Source organism: Oncorhynchus tshawytscha, linkage group LG04 (assembly GCF_018296145.1).
Source record: "Oncorhynchus tshawytscha isolate Ot180627B linkage group LG04, Otsh_v2.0, whole genome shotgun sequence".
Classification (NCBI taxonomy): Eukaryota; Metazoa; Chordata; class Actinopteri; order Salmoniformes; family Salmonidae; genus Oncorhynchus; species Oncorhynchus tshawytscha.
In genome coordinates, this window is record NC_056432.1 from 13,780,544 (window position 1) to 13,806,937 (window position 26,394).

The window sequence follows — 26,394 nt, forward strand, 5'->3', positions numbered from 1 at the left end:
ATCCTTTTAAAGCGGGCTCAATATGTCTCAATCTGCACTTCACTCTAAGCTTTTGGGTATAGTCTATGGGACAGAGCCCAGAAATATATTAATTAAAGCGAGATGTTGTGTCGAACTCAAATGATTCAGAGTTTACACGCTGTGAAGAGAGACGGCTCAGAGAAGCTGGAACATCAAGGACTATGATGGAGATTCACGAAAAAAGTAAGACTTGTTTTGGTTTAGTCTCTCTTGCACAGTGTGTGTGTGCACGTTTGAGTGAAATGGATAAGCAAGGGGAGAGGGGAGAAGGAGAGAGCGAGAGTGAGAGAAGGGGGAGGGATATGTGAGAAAGGGAAAGAGGAAAGGATGTGCCTATGCGTGTGTGTGTGTGACTCCGGCTGTCATTAACAACAAATTAATCAACATGTGACATTTAAACCCAAGAGTGCTATTTTTCAGTGTATGTATACGTTCCGGTAATCACAGTACCGGAAAAGAAACCCAGGAGATTGGAAAGGAAAGTTTGATTTTGAAAGGGAAAGCGTAAAACGAGTTAACCGAGTCGAGACAACGAGGAGAAGGGGCTATAGCTTAATTTCCTTTGAGAAGTTTATAGGGATGTTTGTGATTGTCATTGGCAAATGTTGTCATTAAGGCCAATTGCAATTGTGTTTTGAGTCAGAGAAGAGTTAACCTGTTGCTTATGGACACTTAAAACTCGAGGTGCTGGCCGAAAAACTCCACAGTGGTCCAAACATAACGTCACCAGCATGCGTGCGCCAACTAATTCATTCCGTAATCCCTTCAAAAATGTTTACAAACAGAGTGACGTCAAGTCATCGGGAGATCTTGCCTACACCAACTAAATGAATGTAACTAATATGGTAATGTATTATTCTGAAATGTTTTAGTAGACCTCCCCACGGTGTAATATGTCAACATATGGGAGGCCAGCAAGGCCGGGCTTACCTGATAACACCCTGGCTTTTCACTAATATTTACGGCTTCTCTTTCTAATACACACCAGATGGTTTGTAACTGTGCCACCACAGCCAGTGAGCTCCTCAATTTCACTCAGCTGCATTTTGTTGCAATTATACTTCATGCTGAGACCAAATTCATTGGTCACCTATTTTTGCAGCATGTTTATGTAAATATAATTTTGGTCACCAGTAATGTTTCACTTCATCGTCAGGATTTTCACATTACCTTTATGAAGTAAATTTTTCATATTGATTTTTTTTTTTTTTTAGCTTAAATGCATATGTAGCCTATAGGCCTGGTACCCACGTTCAATGCATGGTGTATTAATATAATAATAATAAAATACATAGCACTTCTTGCAGCTTTACCAAACTGGGTTGATAGGCCGCTCACTGCACGTTTCAGCCAATCACTCAATCAATCACAATGCTTATGAAGCAATTGATATTTTATCTAACTAGTCTCTGTCTGTAGGCCTATAGGCTACGTCTTCAAAATATTAAACTGGCCAAACATAAAACAATATGTATTTATAGGCTATATGCCTATGCAATCGATATACACTCATTTGGGTAAAGAAAGGCCAGTTAGTCTCCTAGCTGAGTTTGAGTCAATTTGTTTCATTTCTGCTATGTTTATGAACAAACGAATAGGCCTATGTCTGAGCTGTAATAGCCATAATAACAGCCATTCTGGAGACGTTCCAACGTTATGTAGACCATGAATACATGGAAATGTTACGTCTGTTTTCTTGCTATGAAGCGTGCCAGAATATTTTTATGATCCAGGACTGTATTTGTAGTACACAAGCTCTTTAGTATTTATTTTTGTTGTTGTTTATTTTGTTGCAATTTAGCCGTTATTTACCTAGCTGGCGCATGGGCTGTGTTCTTGATAGACTGAAAAGTTTCATAAAGGGCATTTTTTTAAATCTATGCCATTGGTCAGAGGTATTGACAGTGGCAGGGCTTCCCCAAGGTTGGTGCATCCCCTCTCTCTCTCTCTCTCTACAGCCTAGAGGAAAGGCAGACTGTTGATAAATACACGTCTTTTTTCGATCTTACTCAGCATCACCCATCAATATGTATGTCTCTGCTGTAGCATTGGTCTAAGCGAAGATAAGCTGCCAATAGCGATGTAACCACTGTAAAGTCGAGCGAGGATGCAACGCGAGACTGTCTTCACGTTAGACAATGACTAACATTTCTAAGTGTCCATTATTATCAAAATCGAATGTCATTTGGCATATAGGCTACTGATAATATGCCTATATAGGCAGACATCACTTTTGAGATAGGATGTACATGCATAAGTAGCCTTATCTTTTGAAATATCCAACATATATTCTCTTTTAATAACGTATTGTGCTTTGATGATTGTAAAGCATTCGAGAAAACGTTTTGCTGCTCGCCTAAAGCGCTTGGACTGCTCCTCTCGCTATAGCTAGCTGCTAACACTTTGTGGCCTAGGCTACATACCTCCACTGTGATTACAGAAGTGCCTCCTCCTCTACTTGCTAGAGAAGCAAAACTCTAATCTACCCTCTGTGTAGCCTTAAACCCGCGTGATAGGCTATAGTCAAATTGTGTGCGCGCGCTCAGGTCTGTGCTAAGAAAAGGTGGGGGTCGGTCTGTTGGAGGGAGGGAGAGGGAGGAGGTTAACGGAGTGGCCTTTCCTCGCTGACTGACTCGACCCCTCTCTCTTCAAAGGCCATGCAGAAATAAACGCATCTTATCTGAATGGCGAATTGGTTGGTGATATTTCAAAGTGCGAAATTCAGAAATTGGAAGGTCTATTTTCTCTGCAATTTTGAATTCAAGGTGGTTCGAACCATCCGATATTGGTGGGTATTCAATTATTCCATCTACACACGCGCATTCTCAACTAGTGTGGTATTTGTCCATGACTACCCACCCTCCTTCCCAGTGGTGGAAAAAGTACCCAATTATCACACTTGAGTAAAAGTAAAGCTTTTACTCAAGTAAAATTGAAAGTCACCCAGTAAAATATTATTTGAAGTCTAAAAGTCTTAAAGTATTGGGTTTTAAATATACTTAAGTAACAAAAGTGAAAGTGTAAATAATTTCAAATTCCTTGTATTAAGCAAACCAGACGGCACAATTTGTGTTTTTTAAATTGATTTATGGATAGCCAGGGACACACTCCAACACTCAGGCATAATTTACAAACGAGGCATTTGTGTTTAGTGAGTCCGTCACATCAGAGGCAGTAGAGATGTCCAGGGATGTTTTCTTGATAAGAGTGTGAATTGGACCACTGTCCTGTCCTGCTAAGCATTCAAAATGTAGCGAGTAAAAAGTACATTATTTCTTTAAGAATGTAGTGAAGTAAAAGTTTAAAAAAATAAAATAATAATGTTAAGTACGGATTCCGTAAAATACGACTTAAGTAGTACTTTAAAGTATGTTTACTTAAGTACTATACACCACTACTCCTTCTCATTCCATGCAGTCCCCCACGTCCAAATGATTTGCATTCGTTGATGATATCAATGAAAAATAGCTGGCATCCTAGATGAGGCAGGGTGGGGGAAGGATGCTTATTTGGATAAAACTGGACGGAGAGTGGACACGGCCCGAAAGGTCAGCCGCCCATTCATGTCAAGGTGGCAGGGGGTGGCCGGGAGGCTTATTTGAAAGAGTATTTGAGGCAGGGGAATAAAAAGGAGTTGACCACAAAGCTCGTCATACTTCAAATACGCCCCGTCACATCTTCACTCTTTCCACTGCACGCATAGGCGCCAAAAGGGGGGCTATCTCGTTTACCACAGAGCAGTCGACAGAAAATAGAGATGTGCCTGAAAATAATCAATACAGGGGTTCGAGCATGAAATGGAACAGGACACTTTATCCTGAAAAAGAATAGCATAACATGCTAAAGTTTTTTTTTTTTAAACTATAACCTATATATTAATGTCGAGTAGCCTATGACCACATTTGACAAAATGCCTTCTCTTTGGAGAGACCATGTCTACAACAGGTTCATCGCATTTATAAATTGATTAGCAGGAGATTCAGGAATCTGGTTAGCCTACGCATCATATTTGATTAATTTTACGAGGATAACATTGGACTCTTTAGGTAATTGTTCACATAATAAATCAGCAATACTAGATTGACTGCATAGCATAGCCATAAGGGAAATATCTGAGTTTTATATGAAATTACTTGACACTGCTCTGGATTATTTTGAGAAAATGCCCTACACACACGCGCGCACACACACACACCTGCATTGAGAACCATGATAAGTGTGTCTGTCATAAAAGCAGTCACAAAAAAAGAGTAGCCTATGCGCAAATGTTTTTTATCATTAATATCGATGTGTAGCACCCTATATGCATGAAACCGTACACATTACTTTTAATCTAGAATTGTATTTTTTAAGTCCCTTGCAATTTGACATTAGCGCACGCGGCTCAATGAAAATGGTGACGTATTGCGGTTTGCGTTGAAGAAAGCGATAGCATCCGATTGTGCTATGTCTCCCTCTGAAAGCATATTGGTGTATATGTTCTCATCTAACGTCGACTAATCACTCATTACAATTAATACAATTACTAATATTCCACTTGGACATCAGGATATATTGAAAGTATTAGAGAAAATTATTATTACAAATATTCTGATATTAATATTCTAGCATTTATAATAGGCCTATTTCTAATTATGTAAAATGTCCTTCCCAAATCAGAAAGGTCTTCTGTCTCTGTAGGCAGTGGCATGCACAGTAGGCTAGAGGCGTAAATGGGTTGGTTATGAATTGAACTAAGACGCTGTAGTCTTTGTCTTAATTTTAGATGAGGACTATACGCTTCGACTGCAATACTAATCATGGTTATTAGGCTATATAGTCTTATGATTATTAAGACAATCTCAATTAAGGTGGTTATGACGATGACTACTTGCTAAATGTTATTGCAACCACTATCATTGTTAGCAGTGGTACACAGAGGCGTTCGTGATAGTGTTAGGATACAGGATATGATCTTGGATTCGTCATATTTGTTGGTGTTTGAAGTAATGGCAGTGGAGATGAGGAGGACAAGGAATAGTGAGGGTGAAGAGTGGTGACGTGGGAGCCTATATGACGACTTGAGAGCGTGGTCATCAACACCGGTGCTGTGGTGTAGCCTAGCTTACTCATGCTGTCAGTGGCTTGGAGAGAGCGCATGACAGACAACACAGCTCACTAGCCCTCCTTATCCCACAACCTACATTTGAGACCTTCCAATTGATTCGAAACCACACCCGACAGAAGATGTGTTGTGTGCTTGTGTGGTACACATAGTGAAGTAAAACACCGTTATGGGACGAGCGGATGATAGAAGGCCTATCGATTTTGTCAAGCCAGATCTCCGTCAGCCAGTTTGACATTAGAAGTTCCTAGACATGTAGCTTGAACACTGATGACATGATCAGTTTATTTAGCATCTTGACCCTTGAAGGTTCATTAAAATTCGATCCTGTGCAAAGCGCACATTGCTTCGTTCTCATTAATTGATTCGTTCATTTATTAATAATTTGACTACTATTTCAAGGTGGTTTATTTATGGAAAGCATCAATCGTGAAAAAAGAGCAGTCTACTGCTGAATGAAGAAAGTGCAGGATGTAGAAAGTTTGTCTGAATACCTTGGTGGCGCTCCTACGCGGCTTTGTTATGGTGCTCTCGTGCTTCAGTGCAGTGCATGGAGGCTGCCTCGCGCTGTTTGTTTCTACTTTTGTTTGCTAGATGGCGCTCTGCGTACTGGGACCCTCAGACCGAGTAACAGCACAAAACCCCCTCTATCCACGCTCAGCCTTAACCACCCCACTCGTCTGCAGCGATATCACTATACTTTCCGCGACTGTAAATGCTCCTAATTTACTTTCGTTGGTGTGTGTAAATGAGACAAAGTTTTTTAATGGTTTTATGTTTCAGATGGGTTTTGCATTTTGATAAAATCCGATTGATTAAACACATAAACCAAATTAGAGTACTAATGCATTTAAAACAAATATAAACTGATAATAAGATATTTGTTTTGATTATTGTGCATTGCTTATACGCTTAGATATTCTAATAACTCATTAGGTTTCATTTAATTGTATATTAGGTGAAGTTTCCTAATATTGAAGTTTCCTCATATTGCGTAAGCATACTCCGAATTCGAATCCTCCTAAATGAATAGTAGGCTTAACATTGTTCAAAATTAAATGTGATTTTAATTCATTCAAACAACTGAAATGTGGGTACAGTGATAAACTGCTGTTAACGAGCATGTTTGTAACATATATATAAATATTGTAATATAATTTAGAACATAATATTTTCTGATAACACTGATTTAAAAACAAGGCTAATTCCATGAGATACAGCTATTTAAATACATTTTGTCAGTCTATATATTCTACGCAATAGCGGAATAGCCTATCGATTTTTTATGTAGTCAAGACAATACAATAATTTTAAGAAGAATATAAATATGCCCTTGTTTAATAGGCCTTTGCAGTTGAGGGAAAACGTGCATTGTTTGCAGTGAGTGGCCCAGTCTCTGTCAAGATATACTGCTGCAGTTACAAATTCACTAAAGAGCGTCTTGTCCATGTCTGACGTTGATGAATGTGCTGGAGACTTAGAGAACTTTTTACAGCTGTCTTAAAAGCGCGAGCCCAGACCCAGGCACTGGCGATCAGGTGCAGAGGCCGCAACCGCGCTAGATTATAAAATAAACAGGTTAGAGAGACTCATAGAACAGGAATATGTCATGTTATGAGTAAATACTGCCCATATCTAATGTTTTAACAGGCTTTCATGGCAACAGTGACCGGTACAGTAAGGGAGAATGAGTTTTGTGTGCAGTTTCAAACCGCTCATTTGTTAAGATGTATTTCTAGATTCTGTTTTCCCTGTTGGTTTGGAGATGAATAAAATGCTGTTACAAAATGCTTTTTCAATGGACCGTGTTGATTATGCCATTGGAATATTAGGCACTAGATTATTCTAGTCTAGATTAGTCTATTTGATGTCCAACACCATGCATGGGCTATAGTGTGAGGCTATAGGGTGAGGCTATAATGTGTACTGTGCAGGCGTGACAAAGACTGGTGGAATGGTGGTCGTTATTGTGAAAGTAATCTTTTAGCAGGGATTGAGATGCATTGTCCGCTAGTTCACGTCACCCCCTGTTCGATCCTGGGTGCATGGTATCTCACCGCAGGTGAGCGTGTTCCTAGTCCATCCACCTGGACTAAAAGAGCTGCATCAAAGAGTCACTGCTAGCACTGCTCGCTTTCATTCCTCACAATCAAGAGGGCGTAGCCGCAAGCACTAAGAACGATAACTCTTCTACAAATTAGGTGTATTTACATTAGTAGCATACGCTTGGTCAACACATTCAAGTCTACATTAAGAAATAACTCATTTAAATTACTTTTTCTAGAATGGCCAAGGAGTCATCCTCCGTTTGAGTGTTTAAATAAGGCTCTCTGTATTTGTTTTTCACGATTTAACAAGCCATCATCTCATATATGCATATTAAAATGAAATGACGCACAGATCCCGCAGACAAAGGGTGGGTGCCAGTTCAGTTAAGATGGAATAATGCATATAAGACAAAGCGTATAATGACCTCAACGAAATTGATCACATAATATTCCATTCGTTCTCATCTAAAATACGTAGGTTTTTATTCACTTTTTATCGTTTCTTTATTTCATAAGGTAAACCCCCAAACTCAGAAGTGCTTTAAATTTTTATTTATAAAATGTTTTCATTTGGTCAAAGTGATTATGAATATTTAGTTCTTAGACCTCCCAGCCAAGACGTTCTTTCATTACTCTTTCACACGCATTTTTGAGCTGACATGGGTGGATTTGAGAGTATAGGAGCAGTCATTTGGACCATTTTCCACGAATAAAACAGTAGAAAAAAAACATATTTCACCGTCACAGTGGGATTTTAACGAATGAAATTATCGCACTGCTAGCATGTGCTAAAAGGTGGGATTGAAGAGCGAGTACAAAGCTGCCCGCGCGCCTGATTGGTATAACTTGCTGTCAGGATATTTAGCAGTGTTCTGATATGGACGGTGGCTTTAGAGGCTCATCTCGTGGGGTTTTAATTAACAAGCTGTCTCAAAGCTGTAGAGCTCCATCAAATAGCTTCTCTCGCCCCACCAGCAAATCCGCTATCAGCCAGCGCCTTCGGTTCCGATTCCAACTTTAGAAATTAGCCAATCCGGCTCTCAACTCAACTTTTTCTCACAACACGTGCGCATGACATGGGTGTGGCGGATTTCAATGTCTTTCTGTATGTATGTATCTATCTATCTATGCACACATGTGCATGATGTGTGTATGAATGTACATACATACTTCAATTGACTTATAATCAGGAACGTAATTGTATGCATGACATTTATACATTTCAATACGATCCCACCATACTCGATGGGGGTATGTTAGAAATGAGATGATTAGTCCATTTACAATTAGAAATAGTATACGTATTGCCTGTATTCAGGCACCGTACACCTTTAAGGACAGAGCATCAGTAAGCGAGTGTATCTTATCAGCAGATAGTGCCAGACTGACAGTCATGGAGAGAGAGATATCATGATGGGAGGGAGCTGTGAGATCAGTGTTGAGGGAAAAAAAGAACCCGTTCTCTCTCTTCAATCTTTGTCGTGCAAACTTGGTGTTGGTCTCCGACCGTGGCCCAGGCGGGGGTAATTTGATAGCAAGGCAAGGTCAGGAAAGAGCGCTGTCCATGGTGCTATTCGAGGGTAGCTGGATGCTATCATCAAATTAGACAGGACAAGTTTCAAATCGATGCCACCGTGAGCGTCTGGAGACCGCCAACAGTTTGAGTTAAATTCTTAACAAGTATCCCCTGACAGGTCAACGTATTGGTACAAACACACCTGATAGCTTATACAGTAGGCTAGTACATCAGCATTGGGTTCGTTAGATATCAACCTATTTTAGGTCCAATGTTAATTGTAGTGAGGTGGGGTGTGTTCTGGTTTATTTTTATTTATTCGAAATATTTCAAAATTATTGTTTAGTGTGGTATTGTAACGGACATAAATGCCAACCACAATACAGATATTACATATATATATATATATATATATAAAGTTGATGATATCGAAGGTAAGGGTAACTTTGTATGTTGACATTGCACGAAGATATAATTTATTAAGCAAACGTAATAGCAACTGAACAAGCTGATGAAGGTATGTAAAAAGTACCCTGAAGAAGGCACTGCGTTGCTGAAACGTTGACAGTTATATTTACTCATTACATTGTTGGGAGCATATATAGTGTGCGACTTTCTTCCTTTCTCTTTAAATATATTTAAAGTATAAGGTTTGAACAAGGTATGTTCTGTGAATGGTACAGGACTCTTTTTTTAAAGTAATATAGTCCTACTCCATCCATGGATAATATTCTGATGAAAGACGTTTTAATATAAACAGCACATTATAGTGTATTATATGCTTTAATTGCAAGACTATAGTTTTCACAAATTAATCTACACAGCATTTTTGCAATCATCCTTATCCAAATAACACTGATTGAATATTTACAAAAATAATTAACAAAGACTGTGTATCAAAATACAATGCAGGCCTATATTCCAAGCGTACTTTCTATTGTAGGCTACTAAATGTATACATTTTCAATAGCCATATACCAAAGCACATGGTAACCACCCTAAATAACCTACCTACATGGCGACAATTATTTGATTACCAAAAGGAATATAAACGAATGCAATCAACTTCACTAAAGCGTCTAAGTATTTATGTTGTTTCATAATAGTGCACAGAGTAAACGAATATGTTCTTCTGCATAATTTAGGCTATTTGAAAGTATTTTTGAATTGCTCAATAAGGTTGAGCTGAGAAGGCATCTCAGTCAGGTAGGGCAGGTGTCGATGGGAGGAGGGAGACTGTTTATGGAGATGCTCCCAATCTGTCACTGTCTTTCTGACATATTTGCTTTAGGGATAAACAGTAGTCTAAGAAAGTGCAGTTGGTTGCTCTGTTTTTGACTTCACAGACCGAAGCATCCCAACCACCAGCTCGCAAATACACACTCCTTTCAGGCGTTCCTGCCGCCATCACCACTCACCCCCTCTCCTGACAAATATCAGGCATACTTCCCTATTTCGTCAAAACCCCTGCTTTTCATCCTTCCTGCTGCTGCTGACTCAGGTAGCAAACACAATAACGATTTGAGCGCCGACAAGAAGAAAGCTAGTCAACTGGATGGAGAGATTATGGACAGAGGCAGAGAGAGACGCTTGTCAGACAGGGAGAGAAGAGAGACGTCCTATTCCATTTGAATGGCTGATAAAGAAATGAAATAGGACGGAACAAAGTAGACCCATCGAAAAGGGAGAAAGGGAGCGGCATCAAAGAGAGCGCGGGAAGGTGCCGTTAATAGCGCGAGCTGTAATAAGTAGGCTGCCAATGAGTTTCCAATTGGGCCCAAATTATCCAAGGGTCTAGAAACCATGAAATGTACATACAAAACACACCTGCCCCAATCTGTCCCCCCCACCCCCACCATCCCTCTCCCCACCTTACTGCCTGTCAGGGTGTTTCAAAACGAGCGACCATCTCTGCGGCCTTTCTAATCTGAGTTCATTGGATGGCAATAACTTAATTTAGAGCTTCATCTTTTGGGGCATCCGTAATGAGGATGCACGTTGGAGCCGATGAGGACTGCTCGACAGTAATACCTCGTCTCTTACACTGGGGGGATGAAAGGCCAACCTACCACGCAGCCTACGGGTGTGTTGAGCCTCGGCTCGAAGGGCCGCGTTCAGCTGATGAAACTCGTTTATAATGTGTGATTTAATATCACGTTGCGCTCTCTTTTTTTAACATATCAAGACAAAAGTGATGAACACCGGGTTCCGGAGTGAGAGTATGGGCCTTCGTCTGTCTCCCGCATTGATCTCTCTTCCCCCCTCGGATCGCCATCGATTTGAGGCTAGAGGTCTTTTGGGGCTCGAGAAACTACCTGAAAATAGGTTGTGTTCGGAGGGGGAAGCCAATTGTTGTGCCCATGTACATATACAATCAGTATACGCTAGCATCATCTTCTATGGTTAAATGCAGTTGTTATGAAGTTGGGAAACACTTGCTTTTCCCTTTATATCATCCTACAAAGAGAGAGAAGTTGATGCACACGTTTTGATTGGACTTCCTCATCGCCCACAATAAAAAATAAAACAATTCAGATAGGCAATAAGCCCCACGTTGCTTGCTGGAGGTTTTAAATAACATCAGGAAAAGCCTGAATGCACAAACCCGTGAAATAACAGCAACAGCTTTTCACCAGTGTCATTGTCAATTTTTAAATGGTATTTAAGTCCAATCAAACTTGATATATAATTCCCTTAAATCATATAAAACTAAATAACCTTTCAATTTTCGTTCCATATATCATTATCACTGTATTGTTACTGTTGATTATCATAGGCAGTCATTCGTATTATTATTTTAAATGCGTGAGAGCGTCTACTAAATAACTAAAACGTAAATGTATTGTAAATGAGTATTCATGTTATTTTCATGTTACCACTATACTAAAACTAACTGGAAATAATTTGTGTTGTGATAGTTATCCATTCAACAAAACTCTGTTAACTAACAATTAGGTAGATAACGACTTAAATGGCACAGTTTCCTCAATAAGTTAATAATAATTGTAAACGAAAAGGCCAGTGCAGAGTTGAACAAAATAGCCTTATTTTGCTTAAGGCCAAAGGCAGGTGTTTATCCATAAAAACATGTCTATAATTGACCGATTAACTTCAAGAGATATTCAACTATACTGAACTATGAAACTCTTCCATGTTTTTCAGTGAAACTACATCTGGGCCTTACTTGCATATCTAACGAAATTGCATTTAAATTATACAAATATTCAAACTCATTCAATATTATAATAGACCTAATGTTTTAGGCTATTTAATAATGATTCATGTTTCAATGTTATTTATTATTCCACTTTGGATTAGACTTTTAGCCTGTAAAACCTAGCCAGTCTGATTCGTGCATATTGCAGTTTACCATTTTTTATCACGTTTAAATAATTAGTCCACTGTTAGATCAAATTAGGTACCGTGCCTTCAGAAACTATTCACACCCCTTGACTTTGACCACATTTGGTTGTCTTACAAGGTGGTATTAAAATCGATGTAATTAATGTTTTGTTGTCATTGATCTATACAAAATACTCTGTAATATCAAAGTGGAAGAAACATTCTATCATTTGTAAAAATAAAAATAATAATAATAATAATAATAATGAAAAATAAAACACAAATATATCTTGGTTACGTATGTATTCAACCCCCAGGGATTACAGCTGTGAGTCTTTCTGGGTAAGTCTCTAAAAGCTTTGCACTCCTGGATTGTACAATACTGGCACATTCTTCACGCTCTGTTAAGTTGGTTGTTGATGATTGCTACACTCTTTGAAAAAAAGGTGCTATGGAGAATCTAAAATGGTTCTTTGGCTGTCCCCATGGGAGAACCCTTTGAAGAACAATATTTGGTTCCAGGTAGATCCCTTTTGGGTTCCATGTAAAAACCCTTTGCACAGAGGGTTCTACGTGGGACCCATAAGAGTTCTACCTGGAACCAAAAAGGGTTCTATATGGAACCAAAAAGGGTTCTAACTGGAACCAAAAGGGTTATCCTATGGGGACACAACCGAAGAACCCTTTTGGGACCATTTTACTCTAAGAGTGTAGACAACTATATTCAAATCTTGCCATAGATTTTCAAGCTGATTTAAGTCAAAAGGACACTCAGAAACATCTAATGTCGTCTTGGTAAGTAACTCCAGTGTATATTTGGCCTTGTGTTTTAGGTGAGTGTCCTGCTGAAAGCTGAATTTGTCTCCCATTGTCTGTTGGAAAGCAGACTGAACCAGGTTTTCCTCTAGGATTTTGCCTGTGCTTAGATCTATTCCATTAATTTTATCCTGAAAAACTCTGTAGTCCTTGCCGATGACAAGCATACCCATAACATGATGCAGCCACCACTATGCTTGACAATATGGAGAGTGGTACTCAGTAACATGTTGTATTGGATTTGCCCCAAATATAATAACACTTTGGATTCAGGACAAAAAGTGAATTGCTTTGTCACATTTTTTGCAGTATTACTTTAGTGCCTTTTTTGCAAACAGGATGCATGTTTTGGAATGTTTGTATTCTGTACAATCTTCCTTATCTTCACTGTCATTTAGGTTCGTATTGTGGAGTAACTAGAATGTTGTTGATCCATCCTCAGTTTTTCCTATCAGTCATTAAACTCTGTAACTGTAACTGTAAGTCGCCATTGGCCTTATATTGAAATCTCTGAATGGTTTCCCTCCTCTCTGGCAACTGAGTTAGGAAGGACGCCTGTATTTTTGTAGTGACTGGGTGTATTGATACACCATCCAAAGTGTAATTAATAACATCACCAGGCTCAAATATGAAATGTCTGCTGTTTTTCTTTTTCTTTTTACCGATCTACCAAGTGCCATTATTTGTGAGGCATTGGAAACCTTAGTCTTCGCGGTTGAATCTGTGTTTTAAATTCACTGCTCGACTGAGGGACCTCACAGATAATTGTGTGTGGGGAACAGTGATGATTATCAAATCAAATCAAATGTATTGGTCACATACACATGTTTAGCCGATGTCATTGCGAAATGCAACATAGAGTGAGTCCATGCAACTAATGATGTGACTTGTTGCACATTTTTACTCCTGAACATATTTAGCCTTGCCATGACAAAGGGGTTGAATACTTCTTGATTCAAGACATTTCAGCTTTTCATTTAAAATGAATTTGTAAAAAATGTCTAAAAACATAATTCCACTTTGACATGACGGGTATTGTGTGTCGGCCAGTGACACATCTCAATTGAATCCATTTAAAATGTGGGCTGTAACACAACGAAACGTAGAAAAACTCAAGGGGTGTGAATACTTTCTGAAGTCACTGTATACCTTTCAGACAACATAGTTAAATGGTAACTGCCCATCATCGAATGTGCAATCATAAAATGTGTTGTATAGTAATATGTAAGATAAGATGTAATATATTGTCCATTAACATACAGAGAATGTAAATGTGTTTATGCACAACCCAACCATTGCACCATTCATTTCCACCACCATCTCCTGTTGACTGCCATGCATTTAGACTGGCATTGAGTTTTCCAACTTAGAATTGTGCGATGTGAATTTAGTGTTCCAGGTCAGCTGGTTGTGAAATATTTCAGTTCTTTTTGATAGAGTAAAGTTGGACGAAGGACCAAAATCCCCTTGTATATGCTCGTTATTTGTGCCTTATTTGGATTTCAATACAAATGTTGTAGTTGAAATGGGTTGTGAAAAAACAACTATTAGACTGCATTTCCACATCATTTAACAGAACGTTCAAATCACAATTCATAACCTAGGAATAGCCCAAATTACAGACACACTTCAAACATTCACATTGTCAATCATTCATCACATCGAAATGGCCAATCTCCTCCAACAGGCAGTCGGTGGGCTCTTAAGCACTACGCTAATTTACTCTTTCTTTACTTGATCTCTACTCGAATAATATACAGTGTCGTCACTAAAGTGTTAGAAAGTATAATGTTCAAATTCGGAGCCTATTCTTCAAATGTATTCCATTTCAGAGGCGGGCTTTTACTAGCGGAGTCTGTGCGACCCGAGACTATCAGAGGGGCTGTAATTGAGGGGGCGGTAAGGGTATGGAGTAGCGTCCGACTGAAAGCTATACTATTAAAGCCAAATGGACTGCAAAACCATAAAACGTCTCTGCCTGCCAGCAAACAGCTGGGCACGATCGGTGCTCATACAAACACAACGCACACATAGGCTATGGTGACCATGGTTATGTCACATTGTCAGATTATCAGACAGGTGAGGCCCAATTCATCGCAACGAGAGGCCAGTGTGTGTGTGTGTGTGTGCGCGCGCGCATGCGTGTGATGCCTAAACCTATTATCAACATGGGACCTGTATTGGTAACATAGTTTATCTGTTTGTCACCGGGATGTGAGTATGGCTATGTTTGGCCAAAGATTTTTGAGAACCGGCCCAGTTAATTTTGGGAGTTCTACACTTTTAGAAAAAAAGTTCTGGATAGAACCAAGAAGGGTTCTATTGCTTGCTTCATAGATTCCTCCCCTGAAGATTCTATATGGAACGTTTTTATAGGGTTATTTGGTCAGAAGCCCAAGGGTTCTTCTTCTCTGAACCAAAAACGGTTCCATATAGAACTCTTGGGTTCCATATTGGGTTCTATATGGAACCAATTTCGAACCTTAAGGGGTGTCAAATATGAAGCACCCATATAACCCTTTTGTGTTCTATATATAACCTTTTTTCCTTAAGAGTGCACCCTACTTGTCCTACACATAGCCCAGAATATACCGCCTGCCAGGCTTTCTCTCAGCTGGATATAGCAAACACCTGTCGATATTTTGAACAGCCTGTTGGGAAAATGGCCTAAATTGTATCCATAATTAAGAAATATCCTATTGGATAGGCAACGTGCAACTTCCAGCGGCATGTAAAACTATAACCTCATTGGGTTTAGGCCTATTCACTGGTTGTGCGGTAGAATGCATGTAAGGCAGGCTTCTGAATGATTCCCCCGAACCGTATTTCTGTGGTTTCTGAATGACCATCTGACGTGCTAGTTTTGTGTGTGTGTGTGTGTGTGTGTGTGTGTATGAAGGGCTTCGCTGGATAGAGAGGGTTAGTGATTGAAGTGATGTGGTTTCCACTGGATCATGGTTTGGTTAATCAATGAATATGTAATGACGACGTTACATTCGAACCCAATACTGGGTAGTGCTTTCTTTGGGTGGGAGACTTATTTTGCATAGAAAATACACAGTATACTCTGGAAAAAAACACGAGGAAAGGAGGGTGAACAAACAAGCTTAAGCTACACATTCCTCTTCCGTCAATAGATGAAAAACTATTTGCTCTCCTACTTAGAGAGGGAGAGAGAGAGAGAGAAATAGAGAGACTTGAATGGCTGTTAAGACCGTTTTTTAGTATAGACCTACACGATAAAACATTGATTGTTGCAGTTTGTTGACCCGTAAAATGTGGGGGTTAGTTTTCTCTTCAGAGCTGAGCATATAATTATGCAAATAGAGATCTGACAGTGATCTGGTGGAGTGCTCAAGAAGACAAGGAGCTGGTGGGGGTGACATTCCAACTTTGCTTAATGCTTATCCTTCTTTGTAAATAGTTCATATTTAGCCGTGCTGGCGAGCATGGGAGAGGATGGTGAGAGTAGGCTACGCGTGACAATACTAGTCTCCTGGAAAATTGAAATATCATTTTGGGATCTCATTGCTATTTGACATGAGAGACCAGGCTTTTGAAGTTTTAAGAGGGAAGACACTAGTAGCCAATGTGAGGGAATGATAATGTACTCATGAATATGTAGGCATATATACTTAAAATAATTAAACAGGAGTGGGAACTGGAATTCAATTTTATGTTGTTAAGTGTGATATGACTGATAAAAAAAAATGCAATTAGTCTAGGCAGATATTTCTGACGCGTGCTAATCAAAGTGATGTTAAACTTATCCCCAATGTTAAACATGCATCTTCTTTATGGTGAATAGTGTAACATGGGGCTACATCGATATACTGTAACTGTTCGAGCGTTGCTGGGAAACGAGCTTTTTGTTGTTGTCGAAAAGTTTCAAGGCCATTGTGTGATTATGTGCCAACCCTCGCCTATACTTGCCGATTGAATTTAAGTGTGTTAAGACATTTTACGTGTCAGAAAAGTGAGGCCAATTCTCAATAGAGATGGGTGATTGAATGTTTTATTTTTTTTTACGAGGAACCTGACGTGGAGTGAGAGATCTTGGCTGGTTCCACTCGCTGGCACTTGTTGTTCGAAGGTTAATGGAAAGATTTCTAAAGATTTATTGAGGGGGCGTTTAATGACCTTATCGGTTTTCACCATGTGAAAACAAATTATCCTGTAAACCGTGCTGGCATACAGCTTTCTCTTTGCAAAGATGAATCGCAATTTTGAGGAGTTTTAGCCCAATTGATGTTTAACTGTCGTCATGTTTAAAACACGTTTAACCTGTTGTAATTGGAGATTGTAGTTTGAAAGCATATTTTCTCCGTTAGATGTGCAGGCTAATAAACCTTATGCAGCCAAAAACTTGAAACCAAACAACTTAACTTAATATAGCTATAGGGCAAGGAATGTTATTTTGCAGTCCTATCAGCGTTCCTTGAAGCGACAATGTTAATACTAAAAAAAATCATTACACTTTTTAAGAAGGAATTTACTTTGGCTAACACTAGTCCAATTGTTGAGGACTGGTCTCCTCCGTCCTGAGTGATGGACCGTCTTCCTCGGTCAGGTTTCATAGCTGTTGTTATGTGAGACGATGACTCGGATCACTTTTCCTCGAGGCTCAACTTCCCCACTTCGTGAGCCGATGTGGCAGCTCAACAGGCTACAGAGAGTTCCTAAGGTCGACCTTCTCTCAACGTTCACCTTCTTTTCCTTCCCTCTTGGACAAACCTGCCCCTATGACTTGGGTAGCGTAGCCTATATGAACATGTTATGTGTGGTAAAATAAAGAAAAAAACTATTCTATTACCGAATTATGTAATCTAATCTATGGGTTACCTCGCCGATGCCTTTTGTTGGTTTCTAAATAGATATATAACATAGCCTAAATGAAGAACAAATAGAACTGTTAGATTGACCATGGTATTACAAAAAACAGGGCCAGGCAGCCTAGCGGAGCGTTGGGCCAGTAACCGAAAAGTCACTGGTTCGAATCCCCGAGCCTACTAGGTGAAAAATCAGTCAACGTGCGCTTGAGCAAGGCACTTAACCTGAATTGTTTCTGGATCAGAGCGTCTGCTAAACGACGTAAATGTAAAATTATAAATATGTATCAGGGTATTTGAAAAAAAATTCCCCATGGGCCACGTGGTAGTTGGAAACTCCATCGACTCTACAACTTTTTAATAACATTTTAGCAACTGACATATTTACAAAAAAGATGTAATCGATGGGAATGGTGCATAGGAAACACATGCCGATTGGTGGATGATTAAAGTTAACTTGACATACAAATAATTACATTTTAATAGGCAATAGTTGAAACTAAGTTACATCAAAGTCAATGTAAAAATTGGAAAAACAAAAGGTACAAAATGTTTTTCAAACGCTATATTTAATCACAAAGCATGGATGTCTTAATAGTGAGCATGACTTATTGGATCAATAAAACGGATACAATCTGAAACAATAACATATTCAAGAGCAATTGTTAGAATTAGTCACAATGTGCATATCCACTGTGCTTTAGATTTGGTTTAAGGCTGCTCCCATTACTTTTGATCCATTCACATATGGCTTGTTGGTTTTTATTAAAAATACCAGTCAACATAGTGTCTTCTTTATTCCTAAGGCAACAATATGCATAATGAAGTAAAATAGCAACAGTTTTTTCCTTCGTGTGAAGGGAACACACATGTCAACAGTATCCTGAAATTAAACTCCTCCGTTAATATGCATATTCCCCAAATCAAACAAGTTAACTTCTCGAGTGACATCCAAAGAGTCGTTAATAAAAATTATATGAAAATTACAACTGTCCAGACTGCGCTCTCATTACTAACAAAAGCAATTAAGTGTTTAATAAGCCACAAAAGCCTCAACACATCACCAGTGGCTGTTATTCACACCGAAATAAAAAGGTCGAATGTACACCAAAACATGTCTTATCTCCCCTCATAAATACCTCAACACATGAAGCCGGGGAAAGGTAACGCATGTCTGGGTAGACCGTGGGTGTGTCGGGAGGTGTATCACAGGATTTTTGACTCGTTTAGACTAATATCTGGGCATATTAGAAGGCTATTCTATTAAACTCTGAGTGATTTATAACTCACCAAAACGTCGTGGAAATATACTGTATTTTTGATCTTGTTTATGTCCCAGCAGACTGAGATTACGCAAGGCTGAGCCAGTGCTGATTTCTTTGTCACTTTTCCGTTTGCACGTGAGGAAAGTGTTTTGGAAAATAAATGTGTTACATTTCCTCCAACATATATAAACACATATATCATCTAGGTGTAGGAGAATATTGAAATCTTGGCTTTCCCGACACGTGCAAGGGGATATATTGAAGTTGACTTCTTGTTTCTATTAAAATGAGATATACCTAAAACTCATTTTGATGCTGGGCTTTAAATGATTTTAAATGTGCTCAGTGTCTTGAATTCTTCATTTCTAGCACAGGTTATGGTTGTTTTATTTGTTTAATCAGATGCAATCATCCAGGGACATCAATTTCATGGATCTCAAACAGGGGAAAAAGGTACAGTAAAACATGTCATTTTTACAAATTAAAAATCACAGACAATCACTCTTTCACCTTTCACCAATCACCTTATTTGGTCTGATACAAAAAGTTATTAGGGCGCATTAAAATCCAGCTAAACACTGAGAGAAAGTAAGATAAAAAACCAAGCAAAAGAAAACCGAACCCCAACAGTATATCAGCTGTCATAAACAGTGCAGTGCAACCTTCCAAAGTAAGGTATAATAAGGACCACACTTGACAGAAAATGTGTCTTTATAAAAAGTGTGTGTGTTTGGGGAAGGTAAGGGTAAAGGAAGGAGACATAAAAACAACACATTTGCTTTACATTAAAATTATAATGTTAATGGAGCATGTTTGCAACTGTTAAAACCATTGTTTGTGGTGAGGGCGTGTGTTTGGTTGAGGTGAAGGAGGGGGTTGGGTTGAGGTGAAGGAGGGGGTTGGGTTGAGGTGAAGGAGGGGGTTGGGTTGAGGGTGTGTGTTGGGTTGAGGGTGGGGGTTGGGTTGAGGTGAAGGAGGGGGTTGGGTTGAGGTGAAGGAGGGGGTTTGGTTGAGGTGAAGGAGGGGGTTGGGTTGAGGTGAAGGAGGGGGTTGGGTTGAGGGTGTGTGTTGGGTTGAGGGTGGGGGTTGGGTTGAGGTGAAGGAGGGGGTTGGGTTGAGGGTGGGGGTTGGGTTGAGGTGAAGGAGGGGTTGTGTTGAGGGTTGGGTTGGGTTGAGGGTGGGGGTTGGGTTGAGGTGAAGGAGGGGCTTGTGTTGAGGGTTGGGTTGGGTTGAGGGTGGGGGGTTGGGTTGAGGTGAAGGAGGGGCTTGTGTTGAGGGTTGGGTTGAGGTGAGGGAGGGGGTTTGGGTTGAAGTGAGAGAGGGAGGGGGTTGGGTTGAGGGAGGGAGATATTCTAAGTGTATGAGTGGTGCTTGTTGAGGAGGACTGTGAGACCCGTGGGTCAGGCAGGTTTTAGGACCTTGGGGAGTGGTGGACAGGGCTGCTGGGGCATTAGCTCATTCAGGGTGATGTCAGGACAGTTGGAGGTGCATCACGGCGCACTGTGCACAGCGCCTGTCAGCCTTAATCTGAGCCGCTGCCGCTGCTCCGTGGCCCAGACCACAGCCAAGCGCCACAGCCCATGGTAAGCGCAAACACTCAGCCCATATTGCTTTGACAGTTGCACTCATCTAGAAATAATGCAAAGCGCTATTGCGATGTATACACCACCACCGCCAACCTGCACTCTGCCAGTAAAACAATGCATCTGCGAGCCGGGAGATGGGCTCAGCTGGAAGGGAGAGATCACACAAAGATGAGGGAGGAAGGAAGGAACGAGGGTAAATAGAGAGGATTTGACCCTCCCCCCGTGTTTCCCTCCTGTTGGTGTAGTTCTAGTCGTCGTGGTTGTGTTCATGTTTGGTCCTGTGGGAGCTGCGTGTGGTGACCGTGTTGGAGGACTCCTCGTACTCATCCCCAGTCTGTAGAGCCTTGCTGAAGAACTGGAAGATGGAGTTGAAACTCCTCCATGATGTCAGCTCGTGTCGCTCTGTACCTGCACAATACATAGGCACAAAGAGACGGGTTTAACACTCCGTCCACTGTGAAATAACAGAGGGAGGATAGTCACATAAAGCATAATATACACTACAGTTACACCACACACACTTAACAGGCTAGAGAGAAATCATTTTGTAAATAGAGAACATAATTCCCCTCTAAACCTGGATACTGTAGCTAAGCATGTATCCACTGCAAGCAACAAGCTTATTGGACATTACATCCATTTTAACTTCTGACCCAGCAGTCCAACAGGATAGTCTTAATATTTGATCCAACTTGATTCATGATAGTGCACACCACATACTCTCCCGTGTCTGTCTCTTAATGTAATGCGAGTTATGCACAATGGATGCACTAAGCAAAACCAGTGGACCGTTATTCATTCATTCTCGGGGTTGCTTGAAAGAGGCAGTGGTGAGAAGGCACTAAGGCAGCCAGCGTATCAGGTGATCTGAGGGGGGGCTCGGTTTCCCCTCTCCAGGTGAGCCAGTTCCCATGTTGGGGTCACGGGGAGCCTGAAATCTGGTACACACGCCTCGGGTTCCTCTCGGCTCTCCGAGGTCAGGGGTTCGCTGTTTCGCTGCGAAAGCTGCTACACAACACCTCTGTTATTGCAGCTGCTCCACTGCCAGCTCCTCACCAACCAATCACAACTAGTGGCTAATGGCTTATTTCTAGGACTGGGAATTGCCAGGGACCTCACAATATGATATCTCAATACTTAGTTCCTGATACGATATGAGTTGTGATTCTCACAATTCTACAAGTATTTTGATTCGATACCGTTATTTTTTTTACGGTTCGATGTTCCAAACATATTGCTCAATATATGTTGGCTGCAGAGGGGCAAGAGAGCATGAGAAATTATGGACATTTTGCTCACGATTTAAAAAAGATGATGGACAACAAGATATGAAGGAAAAATCGTTGCGTTTTCATGCAGGCACAGCTGATTAGCGCAAAACTAATATGGCGATATATTGTCAAAAACAATATCCCAATATGTAACTATCAATTTTTCTCCCTACCACTACTTATTTCCCTACTAGCAGGTGGCTAGGCTGCTTAGAAACATACTGTGATGTGTCGTGAAGCAGTACCCAGACACCATCTCCGAGAAACGGGTATAGAGTGTGATACAATGGTGTTATACTCTATTATAGCATAGATACACAGTTTGGGGTAGTGAGCACATAGTAGGGAGAGACAGGTTGATGCTTAGGGACTGCTTGTTGGTTTATGCATTTAGTGGTATACACTGAGTGGACAAAACATTAAGAACACCTGCTCTTTCAATGACAGATTGACCAGGTGAAAGATATGATCCCTTATTGTCACTTGTTAAATCCACTCCAATCAGTGTAGATGAAGGGGAGGAGACAGGTTAAAGAAGGATTTTGCCTTGAGACAATTGAGACATGGATTGTGTATGTGCGCCATTCAGAGCGTGAATGGGCAAGACCAAAAATGTGATTGCCTTTGAAAGGGGTATGGAATGCTTTCAACACCTTGTAGAGTCCATGCCCGACGAAATGAGGCTGGGGGTACAACTCAATATTAGGAAGGTGTTCTTAATATTTTGTCCACTCAGTGAATATCCAGACATCATAGCAGTGTTATTCCTCTGTATTAGGCATCTAATAGACTCCCAGATCAGCAGGCTTATGTACCTGTTTCCAATACAGCTTCATAAGATCAGTTCATGGGGCCCTTGCTACTTTGTTGATGGGTCAGGATACCAGTTCAGTGGGAGCCCTCTCCTCCTCTTTTCATCCTGTTCTCTCCTCTCCTCCTCTTCTCATCCTGTTCTCTCCTCTCCTCCTCTTCTCATCCTGTTCTCTCCTCTTTTCATCCTGTTCTCTCCTCTCCTCCTCTTCTCATCCTGTTCTCTCCTCTCCTCCTCTTTTCATCCTGTTCTCTCCTCTCCTCCTCTTTTCATCCTGTTCTCTCCTCTCCTCCTCTTCTCATCCTGTTCTCTCCTCCTCTTTTCATCCTGTTCTCTCCTCTCCTCCTCTTCTCATCCTGTTCTCTCCTCTCCTCCTCTTTTCATCCTGTTCTCTCCTCTCCTCCTCTTCTCATCCTGTTCTCTCCTCTTTTCATCCTGTTCTCTCCTCTCCTCCTCTTCTCATCCTGTTCTCTCCTCTCCTCCTCTTTTCATCCTGTTCTCTCCTCTCCTCCTCTTCTCATCCTGTTCTCTCCTCTCCTCCTCTTCTCATCCTGTTCTCTCCTCCTCTTTTCATCCTGTTCTCTCCTCTCCTCCTCTTCTCATCCTGTTCTCTCCTCTCCTCCTCTTCTCATCCTGTTCTCTCCTCTCCTCCTCTTCTCATCCTGTTCTCTCCTCTCCTCCTCTTCTCATCCTGTTCTCTCCTCTCCTCCTCTTCTCATCCTGTTCTCTCCTCTCCTCCCTTCTACATGCACCAGGCCGGAGGGATACAATTAAAAATAACCTTTAAGGTCTCCTCCAAAGAGGGTCCTCTGATGGCCGCTATATTGACCCCATGTTTATTAGATTGACCACCTGGCTGGCTGTGATAATGGAGATGGAGGGGTGAGGGCCCAGGCTGGTCTGGGCTGGGCTGGTCTCGTCTGGTTTGTTCTGGGCTGGGCGGTCACTGTACATGGTTTACCAGACTAGTCTATGATCACTGCCTCAGGACAGATTGACTAGCCTAGCAATCAGTGAGTCAACAACCCCCAGACCCACAGTGTGTTACCTGTGTAGGGCTTAACACAACAACACACTCCCCTCGAAAACAAAGTCAGCCATGCTCGCACCTCACATCTATCATTTATATCCAATTTGAAGCACAGGAATCTCTCCTCTTCTTTTTTCCGTCTCATCGCTCCTTAACAAGTTGTTTTTTCTTTCTTTCTTCAGGAGCGATCGATTCCAAGGCTCTCCTTTCTTCACCTCAAACCGGCACTGAACTCCGGAGTGCCGCAAGCTGCTATGCCCGATCCCAGCGCCGGGGTCAGCGGGAATGCGTCTCCGTGCCGATATGCTGATGAGCCAGGCCACTCCGGTGACTCCCGTTTGAGCTCCGCCCACTCTGCGGCTTTGCGCAGGCCTCTGATGTCTACCGGTGTCCGGGCCTCGCTAACTAACAGCCTTTTACAGCCCTCGTCTACTCCTTCTTTAATAGGCAGTGTGTGGACGCTAATGGATTGTTGTCAGTGGTGTGTTCTGAACGCTGTTTTAGAGAAGGACCCTCACCAGCCTACTGGTTTCTCTCAGAGCTAACCTGACCACCGAACTTCCAGCTTGCTGGCTTCTCTCAGAGCTAACCTGACCACCAGACCTCCAGCCTACTGGCTTCTCTCAGCTAACCTGACCACCAGACTTCAGGCTCGCTGGCTTCTCTCAGAGCTAACCTGACCGCCAGACTTCCAGTCTACTGGTTTCTCTCAGAGCTAACCTGACCACCAGACTTCCAGCCTACTGGTTTCTCTCAGAGCTAACCTGACCGCCAGACTTCCAGCCTACTGGTTTCTCTCAGAGCTAACCTGACCACCAGACTTCCAGCCTACTGGTTTCTCTCAGAGCTAACCTGACCATCAGACTTCCAGCCTACTGGTTTCTCTCAGAGCTAACCTGACCACCAGACTTCCAGCCTACTGGTTTCTCTCAGAGCTAACCTGACCACCAGACTTCCAGCCTATTGGTTTCTCTCAGAGCTAACCTAACCACCAGACTTCAGGCTCGCTGGTTTCTCTCAGAGCTAACCTGACCGCCAGACTTCCAGTCTACTGGTTTCTCTCAGAGCTAACCTGACCACCAGGCTTCCAGCCTACTGGTTTCTGTCAGAGCGAACCTGACCACCAGACTTCCAGCTCGCTGGCTTCTCTCAGAGCTAACCTGGCCGCCAGACTTCCAGCATACTGGTTTCTCTCAGAGCGAACCTGACCACCAGACTTCCAGCTCGCTGGCTTCTCTCAGAGCTAACCTGACCGCCAGACTTCCAGCATACTGGTTTCTCTCAGAGCTAACCTGACCACCAGACTTCCAGCCTACAGGTTTCTCTCAGAGCTAACCTGACCGCCAGACTTCCAGCCTACTGGTTTCTCTCAGAGCTAACCTGACCGCCAGACTTCCAGCCTACTGGTTTCTCTCAGAGCTAACCTGACCGCCAGACTTCCAGCCTACTGGTTTCTCTCAGAGCTAACCTGACCACCAGACTTCCAGCTTGCTGGCTTCTCTCAGAGCTAACCTGACCGCCAGACTTCCAGCATGCTGGTTTCTCTCAGAGCTAACCTGACCACCAGACTTCCAGCCTACAGGTTTCTCTCAGAGCTAACCTGACCGCCAGACTTACAGCCTACTGGTTTCTCTCAGAGCTAACCTGACCGCCAGACTTCCAGCCTACTGGTTTCTCTCAGAGCTAACCTGACCGCCAGACTTCCAGCTTACTGGTTTCTCTCAGAGCTAACCTGACCACCAGACTTCCAGCTCGCTGGCTTCTCTCAGAGCTAACCTGACCGCCAGACTTCCAGCTTACTGGTTTCTCTCAGAGCTAACCTGACCGCCAGACTCACAGGGTGAGCAGAGGGAGAGGAGAGTTAGTTCACTCATGCTACAAATCAAAGTAATATCCTTAAAAGATGTAGGGATGGATTAAATGCCATGGTGCTGTGTGGAAAGTGAATTCTGTCCTATAAACAGTCTGAGTGGATTGAGCTTCACCATTCCTCCCCCAGTCTCTCCTATAAACAGTCTGAGTGGATTGGTCATCACCCTTCCTCCCCCAGTCTCTCCTATAAACAGTCTGAGTGGATTGGGCTTCACCCTTCCTCCCCCAGTCTCTCCTATAAACAGTCTGAGTGGATCGGGATACACCCTTCCTCCCCCAGTCTCTCCTATAAACAGTCTGAGTGGATTGGTCATCACCCTTCCTCCCCCAGTCTCTCCTATAAACAGTCTGAGTGGATTGGGCTTCACCCTTCCTCCCTCAGTCTCTTATGTAAAAGTTGGGGAATTAAAAGAAAGCTTTTTCATGAGCCAATGATGAGCCAGTGATCAGGTCATGGTGTCACTGTGATAATGTATGCAACTTAAAATGTGTCTCGAAGGCTCACTTTTGTATACTTCTTGAGATGTGCTGTTTTTATAACGCTTGAATATGATACCTTAATATATTATATATTCTCTTCACCTAAATACAGTAAACACATAATGAGATAAAATATATATTTCTGGATTATTGTTATAATGCGTAATGTGTATGCTTATTTTATGAATCATTATCTCAGGTAGGAATTAATTGTATACAATTAGAGATATGACTTCAATGTAATCTGTTTCCTGCCAATAAAGCAACCATCATAATGTGTACATGAATCAAACACCTGTGTACACCACATATTTTTTAAATTAAAAGTTATGTAAGATTCAGGGGTCACCCTCCTCTCCAATTTCCACAAATCAAGGAATGGACCCCATAACCCATCTGTAAG

General features: G+C 41.5%; 1 protein-coding gene and 1 long non-coding RNA gene across 2 annotated transcripts in view; one reads left to right on the forward strand and one right to left on the reverse strand.

Annotated features, from left to right (window-relative positions):
• Positions 1 to 26,270, forward strand: LOC121846342. Its single transcript, XR_006083191.1, has 2 exons — positions 1 to 204; positions 23,822 to 26,270. It is a non-coding gene; the product is annotated as an uncharacterized LOC121846342 (long non-coding RNA).
• The window catches only part of LOC112247110 (cotranscriptional regulator FAM172A homolog), a 347,725-nt gene continuing 341,526 nt past the window's right edge, over positions 20,196 to 26,394 (reverse strand). Inside the window, exon 11 of the mRNA XM_042320348.1 lies at positions 20,196 to 20,935. Coding sequence (XP_042176282.1) covers positions 20,775 to 20,935 — 161 coding nt within the window. The 3' untranslated portion in view covers positions 20,196 to 20,774. The remainder of the gene's footprint in view (positions 20,936 to 26,394) is intronic.